Source organism: Brassica rapa, chromosome A10 (genome assembly GCF_000309985.2).
Source record: "Brassica rapa cultivar Chiifu-401-42 chromosome A10, CAAS_Brap_v3.01, whole genome shotgun sequence".
Taxonomy (NCBI): Eukaryota; Viridiplantae; Streptophyta; class Magnoliopsida; order Brassicales; family Brassicaceae; genus Brassica; species Brassica rapa.
The window spans coordinates 19,022,110-19,038,070 of NC_024804.2; the positions used below are offsets into that span (position 1 = coordinate 19,022,110).

Consider the following 15,961-nt stretch of genomic DNA (forward strand, 5'->3'; position numbering starts at 1 on the left):
TTCTCTCAATCATATATAATTTTGAAAGCAGAGGGGCATTTCTGTAAGTTCCATGATTTTATAAACTTAACAAGGTTAACATTAGCATCATCATCACACATGATGTAGTTACTTATACAACAAGCAAACATAAAGTCTACCTATAACTCCTTGAGAGACTTCAGGACATCTAACATAGTCGGACGACTAGCAGGCGTCGCAGCAATACAATGCACAGCGATCTGAAGCACACGTAGCATGGCCTGTTTGAAACCCGCTGCCACAACCAGAGGGTCCAAAACATCCACAGCTCTCCCTTTGTTGATCTTCTGAACAACCCAACCAACCAAGTTCCCTCCTTCGCTCTCTTTAAAGTCAGGACCCGTTGGCTCTTTCCCCGTCACCAGCTCCAGCAAAATCACCCCAAAGCTATACACATCTCCCTTGGTCGTGGCTCGTGCGCTCTGACCATACTCCGGTGGAATGTAACCAAACGTGCCTGCGATGATGGTACTCACGTGAGTCTCACACGCGCTGATCAGCCTCGCCAACCCAAAATCCGCAACCTTAGGCTCAAACTCGCTGTCTAGAAGAATGTTGCTCGCCTTGATGTCTCTGTGGATGATGTGAGGGATGAAACCGTGGTGCAAGAAAGCTAACCCCCTCGCAGCTCCCACCGCTATCTTCAACCGTTTGGACCAGTCTAGCACGTCCAGGATCCCTGTCTGGTTCCTCAACCAATGGTCTAAGCTTCCGTTCACCATGTACTCGTAGACAAGAAGCTTCTCTTCGCTGAAGGAGCAGTAACCAATCAAAGAGACAAGATTAGGATGCTTCACTTTCCCTAGAGTCTCCATCTCCGCCATGAACTCTCTGTTCCCCTGAGTCTTGGCATCGCTCAGCTTCTTAACCGCTACTGTCTTCCCTCCGTGTAAGCACGCTTTGTAAACCGTCCCGAACCCGCCGTCTCCTATGATGTTTTTCTTGCAGAAACGGTCGGTTCCTTCCACGATGTCTGCTAAACTCACCTTGAGAAGCGGCTGCTCGAACATAGCCACGTTGATGCTTAACGGCTCTCTCGATCTGCTTCCGCTCAAGAAGTAGAGGTTCTGATCATCGACGAAGCTTTCCTCTGGATCATTCACTCTCCTTCTCGTAACATATCTCCGCAGAGAGAAAAGAGCTGCAAGGACAATGATCATGGTCCCTATCACTATCCCTGAGAGTCCCCAAGCACTTAGCAAAGTCTTCTCATCACTCTTGCAATCCAAACCAATCACTCTCCCACACAACGCTTTGTTCCCAGAGAACAATGCCTTGGAAGGATCATTACAAACACCTTCGCTCGGTACTTCTCCTTGTAACCTGTTCTTTGCCAAATTCAAGAACCGTAGACTAGTCAATCCACAGATCTGCGTTGGTATATCTCCGGAGATGTTGTTCTCAGAGACGTCAAGGAGCTCTAACTGCATGAGACTCCCAAGCTCTGAAGGGATTCCCCCTGTGAAGTGATTCTGGTGCAGATCCAAGTTTGTCAAGTACGACAAGTTCCCCAACGATCCCGGCAAGGTTCCTGTCAACAAGTTAACGCTGAAGTTCACTGTCTCAACCTTCCACGCCGATGAGCTGCAGAAGAGGCTCTCCACAGACCCTGAGAGCCTGTTCTGCTGAATATAGATGCCTACTAAGTTGAGCATTTTAGAGAGTTCTGAAGGAAGCTCGCCGGTAAGCTTGTTAAAGCTCAAGTCCATGTGCGTCAGCTCTTTCAAGTTCCCAAGAGAAGCGGGAAGAGAACCATCAAGGTTATTCTTGCTCAAGTTCAGCTTCACCAAGCTACCCAAAAGGCCGAAACTCTTCGGTATGTGTCCACTGAGGTGATTATTAGCTAAGTTGAGTCCCTGCAGCTTAGGAGAGTGGCCTAACTCCTCAGGGATGGAGCCGGTGAGGCTGTTTCCAGAGAGATCAAGATTAGTCAAGTTGGTTAAACGTGAGAGCGAAGATGGGATCTCTCCAGAGAGATGATTGTTGCTTAGTAAAATCTCAACTACTACTACACAGTCGCCTAGCTCCTCAGGTATAGGACCGGTGAGTCCGTTGTGGGAGAGATCGAATATCCCACGGTGCTGGAGAAAGCTCAGATCAGGCATCTCCGTCTGGTGGAAGTAAGCGGAAGGCTTCGAAGGAATGGAGCCGGAGAGGTTGTTGTGAGAGAGGACAAGGCACTGAAGCTGAGCAAGAGCTGTGATCTTTACTGGAATCTCTCCTTGGAGATTGTTTTTGCCAAGGTCCAATGTAGTCAGAGAAGTACAGTCTCCGAGCTCGGTTGGTATCTCTCCTTGAAGCTCGTTTGAATTCAGATTCAAGAAAGATAAAGAAGTCAGCTTCCCAATCTCTCTTGGGATCACACCTCTCAGCTGGTTATCACTGAGCACAAGACGCTTTAAGGATACTGCGTTGCCGATCTCTGGAGGTAAATAGCCTCCTAGACGGTTGTAAGAAGCTGAAAACTCCATTAAGTTCGTCGAGTTCCAGAGACTCAGAGGTATCTCTCCAGTGAAGTTGTTTGAGTCCAAGTCAAGCGCCATCAGGTTAGAAAGATACTCAGGTATCGAACCGTTGATCTCGTTGTTGGTAAGAGCCAGCTGTTGAAGATTAGTACATCCAACGAACACTTCCTCTATGCCTCCGGAGAGGAAGTTCACAGAGAGATCAATATCTTCCAACGCACCTGAACCACAAAGCTCTCTAGGAATCAAACCGGTTAACAAGTTGTTAGCTAAACTAAGATGCTTCAGCACTGGACAAAACTGAATCTCCTTAGGGATCTCTCCTGAGAACCGGTTGCTAGAAAGCAGAAGCGACTCAAGCTCCTTCCATTTACCGATCCAAGAAGGTAACCGACCAGAGAGGCGATTCTTCTCAGCGGAGAACGACAGCAAAGGAATCTCTGATAGCTCCAAAGGTAAACCCCCAGAGAGATCGTTGAAGGAAAGCATCAACGTTTTGAGAGACTTACACTCACCAATCTCCCTAGGGATCAAACCGTTGAGCTCGGTGGAGACGAGGTTCAGCATTGTGAGGTTATGTAACTCTCCGATTGATTTGGGGATGGGAGAGTTGAGTGGGTTGTAAGAAAGGTCGAGCTTAGCTAACTTCTTGAGGTTCGAGATTTCGTTTGGTAACGGTCCTTTGAAGAGGCAAGACGGAGCGATGAAGTTCTTGAGGGAGGAGAGGAAGCCGATCTGCGGCGGGATGAGGCCGGAGAGTTTGTTCTCCCCCATGTAGAGGTCGGAGAGGTTGGTCAGCTTCCCGATCTCCGGAGGGATAAGGCCCGAGAGAGAGTTGTTGGAGACGTCGAGGGAGGAGAGAGCCGGGAAGCTGAGGAGGAAGGAGGGAGGGAGAGGGCCGGAGAGGCGGTTGTTGCTCAGGTCGAGGTAGAGGAGGCGAGGCAAGATTCCGACGAGTCGACTCGGGAGGGGGCCGGTGAGGGAGTTGCCGGAGAGGGAGAGGGTTTGGAGGTGTTTGAGGTGGCCGAGCTGAGGAGGGATGAGGCCGGAGAGGGAGTTGTCGGAGAGGTCGAGGGCGGTGAGGAAAGGGAGGGAGGAGAAGAGGGAAGGAGGTAAGTTTCCTTTTAGGGACAGTGAAGGGAGAGAGAGAGAGTTCACTTTCCCGAAACGGCAAGTGACGCCGAGCCAGGTGCAGGGGGAGGGAGACGAACGGTTCCATGAAGAGAGAGGAGAGGGAGAGGGAGAGGTCGCGAGGGAGGCTTTGAAGGACAAAAGAGAGCTCCTTTCTGAGGTGGAGGCAGAGGAAACGGAGATGAAGAGGAGAAACAGGAACGAGGAAGCTCTGAGAAACGCCATGAGAGAAGAAGAAGGAGAGGAAAGGAGCTGCCTTTAGAGAGAAAGATCCAGTTTTTAATTAAAACGCCATTAAAGAGAGAGAAGCTTTTAGGCGCGAGAAAGATGAAGAGAGATTAAAGAAGAGACTAGTAATGCACGAAACTCACGTGACCTTAGACCATTATTATTTTTAAAGTTCGTAACAATCTTTTTTAATTTTGATTTTTTTGATAGTTCTTCTTCTGTGTTTATTTGCGTGAGTTAAAAAATAGGGGTTTTTTTGATGATTGAAGATGAAAGGCATGATGGGTCAATAGAGTACGGCTAGAATCTTCAGAAATCATAACAACTGTAGTACTATGAGTCTATGATAAAGCTGACGGGTTTAGTCTACGAATATTTAAAAAGTGTGGGGTGAAATTGTAAATGTAAAACGTATTTATGGCTTTCCTGTATTTTTGTCTAAAGCTGGTGTTAGTTTTTAATTAATGTGATCTCTGTCTGATAAGGCTTTTAAGTAACCCAGCTATGTTCAAGTTCAATTATATATATGCAGTTAACAACTTTTTTTCTTTGAGAAGTACTGTTGCATTAAGTTCAGTTATTATATAAAGTTAATAATTTTCTTTTGGGAATTGTGGCACTGAGTTAATAATTTGAAAAATGCTCTTCTGGTCTTTCGGTTACTTTCGTTAGAAAACAAAACAAAACGGTTCAGTCAACATATAACACAGTCAAAATTAACCCACTTATTTTGCGGGTTTTTAAATTATTTTTAAAATAAGTTCTGTTTCCCATCTTTGACGGTAAATAACAGTGAAGAGGGAGTTAATTAAGAAAATTTAGAAAAGAACTAGGACATGGTCTGGTCCCCTATATAAGTTCCAAACAAATTATAGAAAGGGTAGAAGAACAGAGTTCTTACCCCACATGACTTCTTTCCTTTTTGGGAATGTTACAAGCTTTACCCTTAAGGATGGTCTTAGGGATCTGTTTCCATCTTCTAAACACATATCATATCCATTTCTACCTTGCAATATAACACAAGTATATTATATTTAAAAAAAAATTAAGAGTACTTGATTTAGCCATCTGCATAGTAAATTTGTAGGAACCTTTAACAAACCTACAACTCAAAGGTGATTTTAGAAGTTATTTGGAACTAAAATGCATACTATAGAACTGTTGTCTCGATGATTAACATCAACTTTGAAATAAATGATGTTTTGTACAGATTATGAATATGATCAATTACAGTTACAAATTTACACAGGTCATAATCATATGGTCAGGAATAAACAGCTGCTAATACAATAGATAGGCTCCATGCCATGATAATAACTTACAAGAATTGATATTTTAAACTGATGCAGACGAGCTAGGCACATGAAAGGTTATTGGGTGTAGCAAAGCCGAAAATGGGAATGTTTTTTTGGAATTGGCGTATCACTGAACAAAACCACTTTGAGTCCAATTAATTGACTGATAACTTCATTTGATTCTTTTTTTTCTTTTCCGTCATATAAATAATCAAATTTCAATACAGTATTAAGAGCAAAGCTGCGGAAGAAAATGACATGTACTTGTGTTGTCAGATTTTCTCATAGAACCAGGAGAGCTATAGAGAAGACATTATCTTTTGAAATAATTATTACTTTAGTCTTTAGATATGTTTTGACTTCTATTGAGTTGAAAATCATAAGAAAGTCTCAAATGTTTCAACACATGCTACAAACAAGAGATCCATTACAATAAGAAAGTACAAAGATTTTGCAAATGACCCCATCACTATGATGATAATTACAAATCTTCCACCATAATTTATATATGAACCCTCTCAAAAGTAGAAACAAATACAAGAAAAGACTGTATGGCTCACCTCAATTTAAAAAAATAATAATAATACATCAATCCTCTCTTTCTCACTGTACATAGAAATGTTTGTGATCAGGCATTGATCTCTGAGTTGCATTGGTTCTCTCTGCTACAGCTTCTTCTTCCCCAAAACATGCTCGAGCAAGTTGTTGTCTTCCCAAGTCTCTGCCCTTCATCCACCTTCTCCTGCTCAGTCGCCACCCGAGGAGGAGGAGAAGACTCGTCGTGTTCTTCACCATCTCTCTCTGCTCCATGCGTCTCAAAGTTCGGACACGTTCCATCGCTGCACGTGCACAATGGAATGTTGACTGAAGGGAATGGACTACACGTCACCGGACAGAACATATCAGATGAAACCGAGGCTGCTCGAGTCTTGCTACTACGCTGCTGCTGCTGTTCTGTTGTCGGTGAGGACTGATCTCTTGCGTCTCCAGTGTGGAGCATACACGGCGCACAGAAGCCAAGCGACATAGGTAACTTAAGTTCTTTGGTTAATGAGCTTGGGAGCCGTTTGAAAGATACTATTCCGTGTCTGCAAAGAGGACATGGAATCGAACCGGGAGGATCAACTGTCACGGAAGGAACATTGCTCGATGAGCAAAGATATAACGCGCATCTCACACATAGCTGATGCTCACAACCTTCAGCAGCAACAGTGCATGTTCTCTCCAGGCAAACCGCACAGATATCAACCTCATCTGAGATGGTTGTTGACTGCAACCCAAACTCTCTGCAAGGAAATGGTTAGGAGGCCATACTCTTTGGGGTTCTAAAAGTCTGATGAAGGTTTGGTGTTTTACCTTGCGATGTTGAGTATACTTAAAAGAGGCAATGATAAGTAGCTGGAACGAGGGAAGAGTGGAATGACGACATCAGAGTTTGGTGAAAGCAAAGGTTCTAACCAGTGACGACTCCACATCCTTGCTATGTCAATTGGTAGCCACCTACAAACATTTTATTGAAAAAGAAAGTTTACATTCTGTGGAACATGAAACAATAGAAGAGACTGTGGAGGAATAACTAACCCATTACAGTTCAATGTCATCTTTCTTGCACCTCTTGCAAGGAGAATCTAACACAGAAGAAGGGAGATTCTCACAAATGTTTGTATCCAACAACAGAGGAAAGAAAATAATTAAACTTAGTGGTGTTTCTTACCTGACAACATTTCAGATTCCCACCACAAGCGGCATAGTGCAACGGCGTGCTTCCTGCTCCTGAAAAACGATATAAGTACTAAGACCACAAGATCATCATCTTGAGAGAAGAATTTAAAAATAATGTTTAGGTAATATTGGGGGAGTGGTGGATAGAGAGATGCTGATACCAATCATATCCATCGATGTTCCATAATGAAACGTCACAGCGGAGACATTAGCTTCAAGATCAAGCAAAAGCTGCACGCAGTCAAACAATCCGTTTAAGGCAGCCATGTGAAGAGCTGTGATTCCACCGTCAGCCGCCTTATTCACAAATTTAGACAACGCACTGCGGCAGACGACAAAGTTGGTCAGAACTCAATCAAATCCTTACAACACAACAGAACAGAAGATGGTTTTTCCGAAAAAAAAACAAAACCTTTGTTCGGATTTGTTCCTAGGTGTGACCACCACACCAGACTCAGGAAGAGGGTTTCGTTGCTCACTAGGTACAAAGTCTGCCAAAACCAGTCTAATACACCTGGCGTGACCGTTGACAGCAGCGAAATGAAGCGCTGTTCTTCCAGCTAAATAATCAGCTCTTGTAACCTTGACAAACACAAAGACAAGATGTTAATTAAAAAGAAGAAGATGAAAAAAATACATTTAATTTTGCATATTTTCAAAATCAAAACATCATTACATATACAACTAATTTGCAGAAACAAAAATTTTACTCTATAATGACAATTAAACTAAAACAGAAGAATAAGAAAAAGATACTCTCTCCATTTCATTTTAATTGTTGATTTATGTTTATGCACACGGATTAAAAAAACATTTAATTTTGCATATTTTCAAAATAAAAAATTACATATACAACTAACAATATTTCAACCAATAGAGAAATAAATTGAAGAATGTTTGACACTTATTTTGAACAAAATTTTTACTTTAAAAGGACAATTAAACTGAAACAAAAGAAGTAGTTTTTGGTTTCAAGTAGTGGTGATTGAGAGACAAAACTCACATTGCAACGAAAAAGAAGAAGAGTTTGCACAACTTCCCAATGTCCGTATCTACAAGCTTGCATCAATGCCGTCTGAAACAAGATTCATTTAACACAAAACTAAGTCGAAATGGTTTTTATTACTCTATTTAGCTCAAACTTAAACCAGAAGATTTAACAAGTTACTACTAATAATACACATCCTCAAATTAAATTCGGATCCTTGCATACAGAGCTAAATTAAATAATACACATACCTGGCCGCAATAGTTTCTGGAGTTCACATCAGCTCCTTTCTCCAGCAACAACCCCACGATCTTAACCATAGACAAAAAGATTTAAAAAAAAATATCGTAAATTGTGAAACAGTTAATAAGGATTGGTAAGGAAAAGGAAAAGGAGACCTCGTTGTGGCCTTTAGCGGCGGCGAAATGCAACGGAGAATTGAGACCGCCGAAGGTAGAGTACTTTGCGAGGCAAGGATTGCAATCGAGCAGCATCTTCGCTTCCACGTAATCACCATCTCTCGCCGCTGATACCAATCTCTCTCCCGACGCAGAACAACCAAACGAGTTTCCCATCTTAGCTAACTCTCTCTCTCTCTCTCTCTCTCTCTCTCTCTCTCTCTCTCGCTCTCTCTCTAATTCAATTGGGTGTGACGATGAATTAGGTCAACCGTCGTGGAAAAGCTGCAGAGAGTAAAGAATCCTGGATTAGATGTGATACTCAAACAGCACGCGATCTCTCTCTCTCTCTCTCTCTCTCTCTAGTTTTTGTCCGTATTGAGACAAAAGAAAGAAAGACAAAGGAAGATGAAACTCCGAAACTCAACCTGACTTTCCTATTTTACCCTTTAATCTCCACTTTCGCTCGCCCCACTCACTCCACACGTGGCTTTTCCTTACAGCGTAATCTAATTTAATTCCGTAAACAAATAAGTTTACACGTGTAATCATATTATTGGTTAATAGTAACCCACCTTCTCACCGACTCTCAAATAAGTTTTCTTTACCGCGCCTTCGTTCACAATAATTAAATTACAGAGAGAGAGAGAGGAGTGATGGCCATAGGAGATGATGATCTGGAGAACCGAATGTCGGCGAAGCATCATCACCACCGAGGGATCGGAAGCAAAGGCGGCGACCGCACCGGATTCGGTCCCCCGCCTAGGCCTGCGCCGCTGGTGTACGGCGGCGACGACGCTTTGTTGTCATCGTCGCCGCAGTGGACGTCGTGGCTTGTTCCGATGTTCGTCGTCGCCAACGTGATAGTCTTCGTCGTCACGATGTTCGTCAACAACTGCCCCGCGCATTCTCACGGTCCTAACCGCCGCTGCGTCGCTACTTTCCTCGGGAGGCTCTCCTTCGAGCCTCTCCGTAACAATCCTCTCTTCGGCCCCTCTTCTCGCACGTGAGAGTCGGTTACTATGATTCTCGAATATTTAGTTGTGTTGTTGAGATTAATTTATGATTTGTTTGGTTAGGTTGGATAAGTTGGGATCACTCGAGTGGGACAAAGTTGTGGAGAAGCATGAAGGTTGGCGTCTCTTGACGTGTATATGGTTACACGCCGGTGTGATTCATCTTGCTGCTAATATGTTAAGCCTTGTGTTCATCGGTATTCGCCTTGAGCAGCAGTTTGGTTTCGGTATGCTATCCTTTGATTACTTTAACAGAAGTTTATTGTCAAGTGTAGTCATAGGCCTGGGCGTTCGGATCTTCGGGCGGGTCCTATATATTTAGATTCAATAGGTATCTATAAATTTTTGGTTATTGGTTCTTCTCGGATTTGGGTTGGTTCGAGTTTATAACTAAAATAGTGTAAAATACCCGTTAATGTTTTATCAAGTTATGTAATTTTATTCATGGTATCATACAAATCTTAAAATATTTTGGGGTTGTGTCTTTGCAGTTAGGATTGGAGTTATATACCTATTATCAGGAATTGGAGGAAGCGTCTTGTCTTCTCTGTTTATTAGAAACAGCATCTCTGTTGGAGCTTCTGGTGCTCTTTTTGGACTTCTTGGCTCTATGCTCTCCGAGCTTCTCACCAACTGGACTATCTACTCTAACAAGGTTTATCTCTCAGTACTAAATGTGCCTCTAGACTTTGTGATTTTGTGTTAATGACACTTTTTTTTGTTTCTTTTGTGTGTGGACAAGTAAGATTGCGGCACTGTTGACGCTTTTGTTTGTCATTGCGATAAACCTGGCCATTGGGATTCTACCTCACGTTGATAACTTTGCTCACGTCGGTGGGTTTCTAACGGGGTTTCTCCTCGGTTTCGTGCTCCTGGCTCGTCCACAGTTCAAGTGGTTAGCAAGAGAGAATATGCCACAAGGCAGACGTCTGACTTCCAAATACAAGCCTTACCAATACCTATTGTGGCTCTTGTCCCTGGCTCTATTGGTCCTCGGGTACGGTTTGCATTCCCCCATTGTTTTAAGTCTCCCCTAATGTAGCAAAGTTATTTGAATGTTTTTTTTTGCAGGTTCGTGATGGCGCTGGTGTTGCTATTCAAAGGAGAAGATGGCAATGATCACTGCCGCTGGTGTCGCTACCTGCGCTGCATTCCCACCTCAAGGTGGAATTGTGATGACGTCTGATATGTAATCAACATGTGTTTTTCCTTTGTAAATGCAAGTATACATTATATAGGTACTTTTATGATCTCCTTTGCTAGTAGTTCAGGAGATTGTTTGATTGCTTGTTTGTGTGTGTGACTGACTATCTTTTACCGAGAAAACGAGAAGAAAAAATAATTTGTTTAGTAGAAAAAAGGTTATATATATCAATCAACTCATAGCTCTTAAGTTGTGATTCCCACGTCGTGACTTGACATCACTATGAATAATTGAAGTTATTTATCAGACAAATGTTGACTCCTATCCATTGACGTGTCTTGTTGGTACGAGATCTGTACCGTATGATCTAACAAAATTGCTGATCGAACAAGTTTCAACGATTTTCTCAAAAAAAAAAAAAAAAAAAAAAGTTTCGACGATTGTATTTGTGACTTCTTTGTGTAGCCTGATGTGGACCTTTTCGCAGTAGTCAGTACGTTACTATGCAGATATATTCTCCTAAGATATAACCCATGAATAAAAGGCAACATATATAAACAAAATAATCTTCAACTAAATATTTCATATTATTTCAAAACGAAAGGCAAGGAAGATGCAGGCTGAAACATAACATGGACTTTCCCATTATGCTTCGTTGACGTCCACTTTCACTTCACTTGTCCCAATCAACCCACGTTTTATTACAGCCTGATCTAGCTTAAAACTTATGTTACACAGCATGCTACATGCGTAAGTGCGTAACTAGATAACTGAATAATATAAGCCCACTTTCTCGCCGACTCGTTTTAAAACTATTTCTTACCGCTTTATATTAGCAAAACCTCAAACACAACTAGAGAGAGATCAGTAATGAGTGTAGTAGATGATATGGAGAACCAAATGCCGGCGAAGCATCATCGAGGGATCGGAAGCAGAGGCGGTGAGCAAGACGGATTAGGACCATCGCCTAGGCCGGTGGTACCACCGTTGGTGTACTCTGAATTTGGCGATGACGACGAGTTGTCGCCGCAGTGGACGTCGTGGCTGATTCCGATGTTCGTTGTGGCTAACGTGATAGTCTTCTTCGCTACTATGTCCGTCAACAACTGCCCTCAGCATTCTCAGCACTGTGTCGCCACTCGCCAGGTTCCTCGGGAGATTCTCCTTCGAGCATCTCCGGGACAATCCTCTCTTCGGCCCATCTTCTCAAACGTATACGTTCCATCGATCCTCACTTACTATATATTACCTAATCATTTGAATTGTGTGTCGACATTGGTTTATGATTTTAATAATAGATTGGAGAAGTTAGGATCACTTGACTGGTTCAGAGTTGTGGAGAAGCATCAAGCTTGGCGTCTCCTTACATGTATATGGTTACATGCCGGTGTTATTCATCTTGCTATTAATATGCTAAGCATTGTGTTCATCGGTACTCGCCTTGAGCAGCAGTTTGGTTTCGGTATGCCATTCCTCTTTGCTATTTTTTTTTTGTCAACAATCCATTAAACTAGACTAAGTTTGGTCAAACGAGCCGATTCTCGAGTTTAATTATAGATCTTGAAATTTTTTGGGGTTCTGTCTTTCCAGTTAGGATTGGGGTCATATACGTAATGTCAGGTATGGGAGGAAGCATATTGTCTTCGTTGTTTATCAGAAGCGGTATCTCTGTTGGAGCTTCTGGTGCCCTTTTTGGCCTTCTTGGCTCTATGCTTTCTGAACTTCTCACCAACTGGACCATCTACTCTAACAAGGTTTATCTCTCAATCATAAGAGCTCTCTATAAACTGATACTTCTTGACCCTCTAGGTATAGTGAGACCTTTTTTTTGTTTCTTTTGTGTGTGGTGGACAAGTTAGATTGCGGCATTCTTGACGCTTTTGTTTGTCATTGTGATAAACATGGGCATTGGGAGTCTACCTTACGTTGATAACTTTGCTCACGTCGGTGGATTCTTAACTGGTTTTTTCCTCGGTTTCCTTCTCATGGCTCGTCCCCAGATCAAGTGGTTAGAAAGACAGCATATGCCACAAGGCAGACGTCTCACATCCAAGTACAAGCCTTACCAGTACATACTGTGGCTCCTGTCTCTAGCTCTATTGATCGCCGGGTACAGCTTAATCGATCACTTGTCATTTCAATGTTAAATCATCCCTCTATTCTAACGTAGTTATGCGAATGTCTTTTGGGGAATTTTTTTTGGCAGGTTCTTGGTGGCACTGGTGCTGCTATTCAAAGGAGAAGATGGGAATGATCACTGCCACTGGTGTCGTTACCTGAGCTGTATACCCACTTCACGATGGAGTTGTGATAGCGTTTGATGCCCTATTCAGGATATTGTGTGTGTTTGTGTGACTATTCTTTTACCGGGAAAAATAAATTGTTTATATCAGTCAACTCATAAGTTGTGATTCCCACGTTGTGACTTGACATCACTACAAATTATTGAAGTATTTTTTTTTTAATCAGACAAATGTGGACCCCTGTTGGTACGAGATCTGTACCGTAGGATCTAGTCAAAAGAAAATACACAACAGTGATTGATCACTGTCTACACTTGTATCTCAAAATCTACTTTACACACATTCCACTCACTTTTAAAATAAATAAAAAATCCTATATTAAAACAAAACAGGATCAGCATTGGGAAATGAAGAACTCACTTTGGTTTCGACCTAACTGATCAGAAATAAACCCCTCCATAATCCGAACGCTGATCAAACGATCGCTCAGCAGCCGCTGTGTAGTAGTAATACTGTCCCTGCGCTGACCTTTTGTATCCACTCTCTGAAGAGAACTCTCGAAGCCTCTGTCTAGGTGCACTTTGTGACCGGACTTTCGCTCTGTATGACTCAGTGTTAGCCATGTAGTTAGGGTGATACCCAGAGTAGTACTCGTACTCGCTTCTCGTTGGCGTAAACGGCGTTCTTCTCCTTGAACCGCCACCGCTGCTGCTTCCTGGTCTAGACCTTGCTTGTGGACTGTTCTCCATACCTGTCGGGACCATAAGTGATCCTCTTTTCCTTGGGGACTCCTTATGGTAGGAAGGGAAGTGAGGCTTCCAAGTATCCACTTCTAGGATCTTGTCATTGTCTTCATTGTACAACGGTGCGTTCCAACGGCTCGAACCCATCTGATAACGATGGTTATGGTGATGGTCCATTGCAATGAGCTTGATGTATTCAGCCTCTGAGAGTGACTCTGAAACGTGAGAAGAACGCGATGCTCGAGCTCGAGCTTGGAGCCTAACCAGCGTTTGCATCCGACGCAGCATATCAGCCGTTTGTTTCCTCACTATATGCCCTTTAACTAACGCTTGGAGCTTCACTAACGCTTTCAATGCTCTCAACGCCCTCCTCGCCTAAAAAAAAAAAAATGTTTTTGTTACACAATCTACACACCTAACTCGAAACTACAAAGGAATATTAAATCTACTTTTAGTTTCCCAACTACTTTAATTTCTTCTAGATGGTTACACACCTAATACGTTATAGAGTGTCTTTAAACTACGCGTCGTACCAGATAACATTAGTGTCGGTAGAGAATCGTATCTGCTTCTAACAAGTTTCATTTACATTTTGTCTCTTTTCAAAGTACATATCCGGGACCATTTACAAAAATACAAATTGAGATTATCCTTTATGATTTTCAGTAATTATTTATATCAATATCATACAGCTATTCCACACTTAAATTAAAATTAAAAATTTCGAATTTAATTTTAAGATTTATTAATTAAGGGAAAGTAAAACTAACCAAGTAGCCACGGAAAGCTGATTGAATCTTTATCGCCGCTGCATACTCCTGACTCCACCGGCGGTTATTCCGATTAGTTTGATTAACCGACGAGGTTCTACCACTGCCTCTTCCGGTAAGCCTCACGACCTCCGCCGCCGCATGAGCAGCTGCTAGTGCCGCCTCAGCTACAGCAGCAGTAGCAGCTGCGACGGCTATTGCATGCTGGTTGGCGTCCAAGACTCCTTCATCGGAACGTCTCTTGCTTGGATGAGAAGACGACGCCGATAAAGCCGTCGCGGGATTTGAGGATCTGGTGGTGAAGCTCCATTTTCGTCTGTTGTTATTTGTCAGAGATGACTTCTCCTGCTTCTTCTTACTACCGAACAGTCGACCGAAGAAACCCATAGTTACTTCATCGCCGGAAAATCACCCGATGGTTTTTTTTGCTAAATTTGTTCTCCGGTTGAGTTTTTTGTTCGGACAAAAGTATTAAAGAGTTTAGAAGCAGAGACAAGTGGGAGTGGAGAAAGTACAGCGAGCGTGTAATGCGATATATAGATTAAGCTTCCACGCGCTAAATTTTATGCGCGTTGGTTACACGAGTCGTAATAAGGCAAATATGTTGACCAAGCGTCAATTGAAAGTCAAAGGCTCTATGGCTCCGGTCCACGCCAGACCAAGTCTCTGGTTTGGTTCAAACCAAAGAGATTTAATCATTCTTTGTTTTGTCAATTATGATTACTTTATGAATCTCTTGTAGGTTTGAAATTTGAAACTAGAATTTGAATTGAGTTTTGCCCTGATTGCATTATGTAACAATACCCACGCCTATTATAAAAGCAAGTCTATGATGATGCAATTATTTAAAAATATTACCATAATAAATATGAAAACGATATTAATTGATGGGTCATATTTAAGTATTGAACCAACCGAACAACAGACCAAATTAAAAAAAAAACACACACACTTTCTCGTTATTTTAATACTTTTATTCTTGTTGTCTTTTGCAGACCAAACTCCCCAAATCCTCGGAACTGACCGTTGCTGAAACCACTCATATGGTTATACCTGCACAGTTCATAAACACAGTCCACACAAATCTAACGACAAAAGATAAACACCACACTGACTAATTAATTAACCATATTGCAAATCTATCATTTCGTTCAAATTATGTTTAAATAGAAAAATCTAAAAATCTTTTATTTTTTTAACAAAAAGGGAATTTATCGATCCATATCTTACCACAATCTAAAGAGGGGAGGTTGCAAGTAGTGGTAAATGTGGTGGCTGCTCGAAGGGCGTTACATATACAATCTTTGTTTGTTGCTTGGAGAGCAATGCAGCAATTTGAATTCGGGGCTGGATTGACTGCACCAGGCAGAACCAGCGGCGCACACACCTGCATATTGCTCAAATTGTCTAGGCATTGTTGAGCTCGAACCATAGGTACGGTCTCCAGAGCGCTCATGGCCAGAAACATTACAAAGAGAATAGTTGTAAAGGATTTGAGAAATTCCATTTTGTTTAGATATTGTAGGAGTCTTCGTTTTCTTATGTTTTATAATTTTAGACGGGTGGATTCAATCTATATTTATTGATATATGTATGTATATATATAGTTATGAGCTTTGAGAATAACTAGATCATGAAGTGGAGTGATGCTTTCTATGATCTTGGTGTAGTTACTTCATAGGTTTTGCATGATATAAACTAAAAGATCGGGGAAATAACAAAGTGTGTGACGGTGTGTGAGTTACTTTTATATGTTAATTAATATATTAAATAAATTTTCGATTTATAAATAAAATT

The 15,961-nt window shown here is 42.0% G+C and overlaps 6 protein-coding genes across 7 annotated transcripts; 2 read left to right on the top strand and 4 right to left on the bottom strand.

Annotated features, from left to right (window-relative positions):
* Window positions 1-19: 19 nt before the first annotated feature.
* On the bottom strand, window positions 20-5,270 carry LOC103847072 (leucine-rich repeat receptor protein kinase EMS1). Its single transcript, XM_009124107.3, has one exon. The coding sequence runs from the start codon at window positions 3,840-3,842 to the stop codon at window positions 141-143; it is 3,702 nt and encodes a 1,233-aa protein (XP_009122355.1). The 5' UTR covers window positions 3,843-5,270; the 3' UTR covers window positions 20-140.
* A 255-nt stretch (window positions 5,271-5,525) lies between these two features.
* Window positions 5,526-8,682, bottom strand: LOC103847073 (E3 ubiquitin-protein ligase XBAT33). The gene is made up of 9 exons (XM_009124109.3): window positions 8,249-8,682; window positions 8,102-8,161; window positions 7,866-7,937; window positions 7,275-7,444; window positions 7,024-7,184; window positions 6,855-6,913; window positions 6,722-6,768; window positions 6,497-6,640; window positions 5,526-6,426 (listed from the first exon to the last, which is right to left on the bottom strand). Exons 1-9 carry the CDS (start codon window positions 8,423-8,425, stop codon window positions 5,769-5,771), a joined length of 1,548 nt encoding a protein of 515 aa, XP_009122357.1. The 5' UTR covers window positions 8,426-8,682; the 3' UTR covers window positions 5,526-5,768.
* Window positions 8,683-8,857: 175 nt separating this feature from the next.
* Window positions 8,858-10,654, top strand: LOC103847074 (RHOMBOID-like protein 3). Of its 2 annotated transcripts, XM_009124110.3 has the most exons (5): window positions 8,860-9,254; window positions 9,328-9,491; window positions 9,756-9,919; window positions 10,011-10,261; window positions 10,336-10,654. In XM_009124110.3, exons 1-5 carry the CDS (start codon window positions 8,905-8,907, stop codon window positions 10,448-10,450), a joined length of 1,044 nt encoding a protein of 347 aa, XP_009122358.1. In that variant the 5' UTR covers window positions 8,860-8,904; the 3' UTR covers window positions 10,451-10,654. The 2 variants fall into 2 exon arrangements, with proteins under 2 accessions (XP_033137914.1, XP_009122358.1); XM_033282023.1 differs by lacking the exon at window positions 10,336-10,654 and having other exon boundaries at window positions 8,858-9,254; window positions 10,007-10,243.
* A 698-nt stretch (window positions 10,655-11,352) lies between these two features.
* LOC103847076 (RHOMBOID-like protein 3) lies at window positions 11,353-13,102 on the top strand. The gene is made up of 4 exons (XM_033282024.1): window positions 11,353-11,870; window positions 11,999-12,162; window positions 12,268-12,518; window positions 12,615-13,102. The coding sequence occupies exons 1-4, from the start codon at window positions 11,462-11,464 to the stop codon at window positions 12,727-12,729; spliced, it is 939 nt and encodes a 312-aa protein (XP_033137915.1). The 5' UTR covers window positions 11,353-11,461; the 3' UTR covers window positions 12,730-13,102.
* Window positions 12,851-14,752, bottom strand: LOC103847075 (protein IQ-DOMAIN 14). The gene is made up of 2 exons (XM_009124111.3): window positions 14,165-14,752; window positions 12,851-13,769 (listed from the first exon to the last, which is right to left on the bottom strand). Exons 1-2 carry the CDS (start codon window positions 14,549-14,551, stop codon window positions 13,092-13,094), a joined length of 1,065 nt encoding a protein of 354 aa, XP_009122359.2. The 5' UTR covers window positions 14,552-14,752; the 3' UTR covers window positions 12,851-13,091.
* A 248-nt stretch (window positions 14,753-15,000) lies between these two features.
* Window positions 15,001-15,708, bottom strand: LOC103847077 (tapetum-specific protein A9). Its single transcript, XM_009124112.3, has 2 exons — window positions 15,395-15,708; window positions 15,001-15,217 (listed from the first exon to the last, which is right to left on the bottom strand). Exons 1-2 carry the CDS (start codon window positions 15,669-15,671, stop codon window positions 15,204-15,206), a joined length of 291 nt encoding a protein of 96 aa, XP_009122360.1. The 5' UTR covers window positions 15,672-15,708; the 3' UTR covers window positions 15,001-15,203.
* Between the last annotated feature and the right edge of the window lie 253 nt (window positions 15,709-15,961).

Coding starts and splice junctions, on each gene's coding strand:
- LOC103847075 (XM_009124111.3), bottom strand. CDS start 14,551: ATGGGTTTCTTCGGTCGACTGTTCGGTAGTAAGAAGAAGCAGGAGAAG. Junction 13,770..14,164: donor CAGCTTTCCGTGGCTACTTG/GTTAGTTTTACT, acceptor TTTTTTTTTTAG/GCGAGGAGGGCGTTGAGAGC.
- LOC103847077 (XM_009124112.3), bottom strand. CDS start 15,671: ATGGAATTTCTCAAATCCTTTACAACTATTCTCTTTGTAATGTTTCTG.
- LOC103847073 (XM_009124109.3), bottom strand. CDS start 8,425: ATGGGAAACTCGTTTGGTTGTTCTGCGTCGGGAGAGAGATTGGTATCA. Junction 6,769..6,854: donor GGAATCTGAAATGTTGTCAG/GTAAGAAACACC, acceptor CTTCTGTGTTAG/ATTCTCCTTGCAAGAGGTGC. Junction 6,641..6,721: donor ATGACATTGAACTGTAATGG/GTTAGTTATTCC, acceptor AAATGTTTGTAG/GTGGCTACCAATTGACATAG.
- LOC103847076 (XM_033282024.1), top strand. CDS start 11,462: ATGTTCGTTGTGGCTAACGTGATAGTCTTCTTCGCTACTATGTCCGTC. Junction 12,163..12,267: donor GGACCATCTACTCTAACAAG/GTTTATCTCTCA, acceptor TGGACAAGTTAG/ATTGCGGCATTCTTGACGCT. Junction 12,519..12,614: donor CTAGCTCTATTGATCGCCGG/GTACAGCTTAAT, acceptor TTTTTTTGGCAG/GTTCTTGGTGGCACTGGTGC.
- LOC103847072 (XM_009124107.3), bottom strand. CDS start 3,842: ATGGCGTTTCTCAGAGCTTCCTCGTTCCTGTTTCTCCTCTTCATCTCC.
- LOC103847074 (XM_009124110.3), top strand. CDS start 8,905: ATGGCCATAGGAGATGATGATCTGGAGAACCGAATGTCGGCGAAGCAT. Junction 9,920..10,010: donor GGACTATCTACTCTAACAAG/GTTTATCTCTCA, acceptor TGGACAAGTAAG/ATTGCGGCACTGTTGACGCT. Junction 10,262..10,335: donor CTGGCTCTATTGGTCCTCGG/GTACGGTTTGCA, acceptor TTTTTTTTGCAG/GTTCGTGATGGCGCTGGTGT.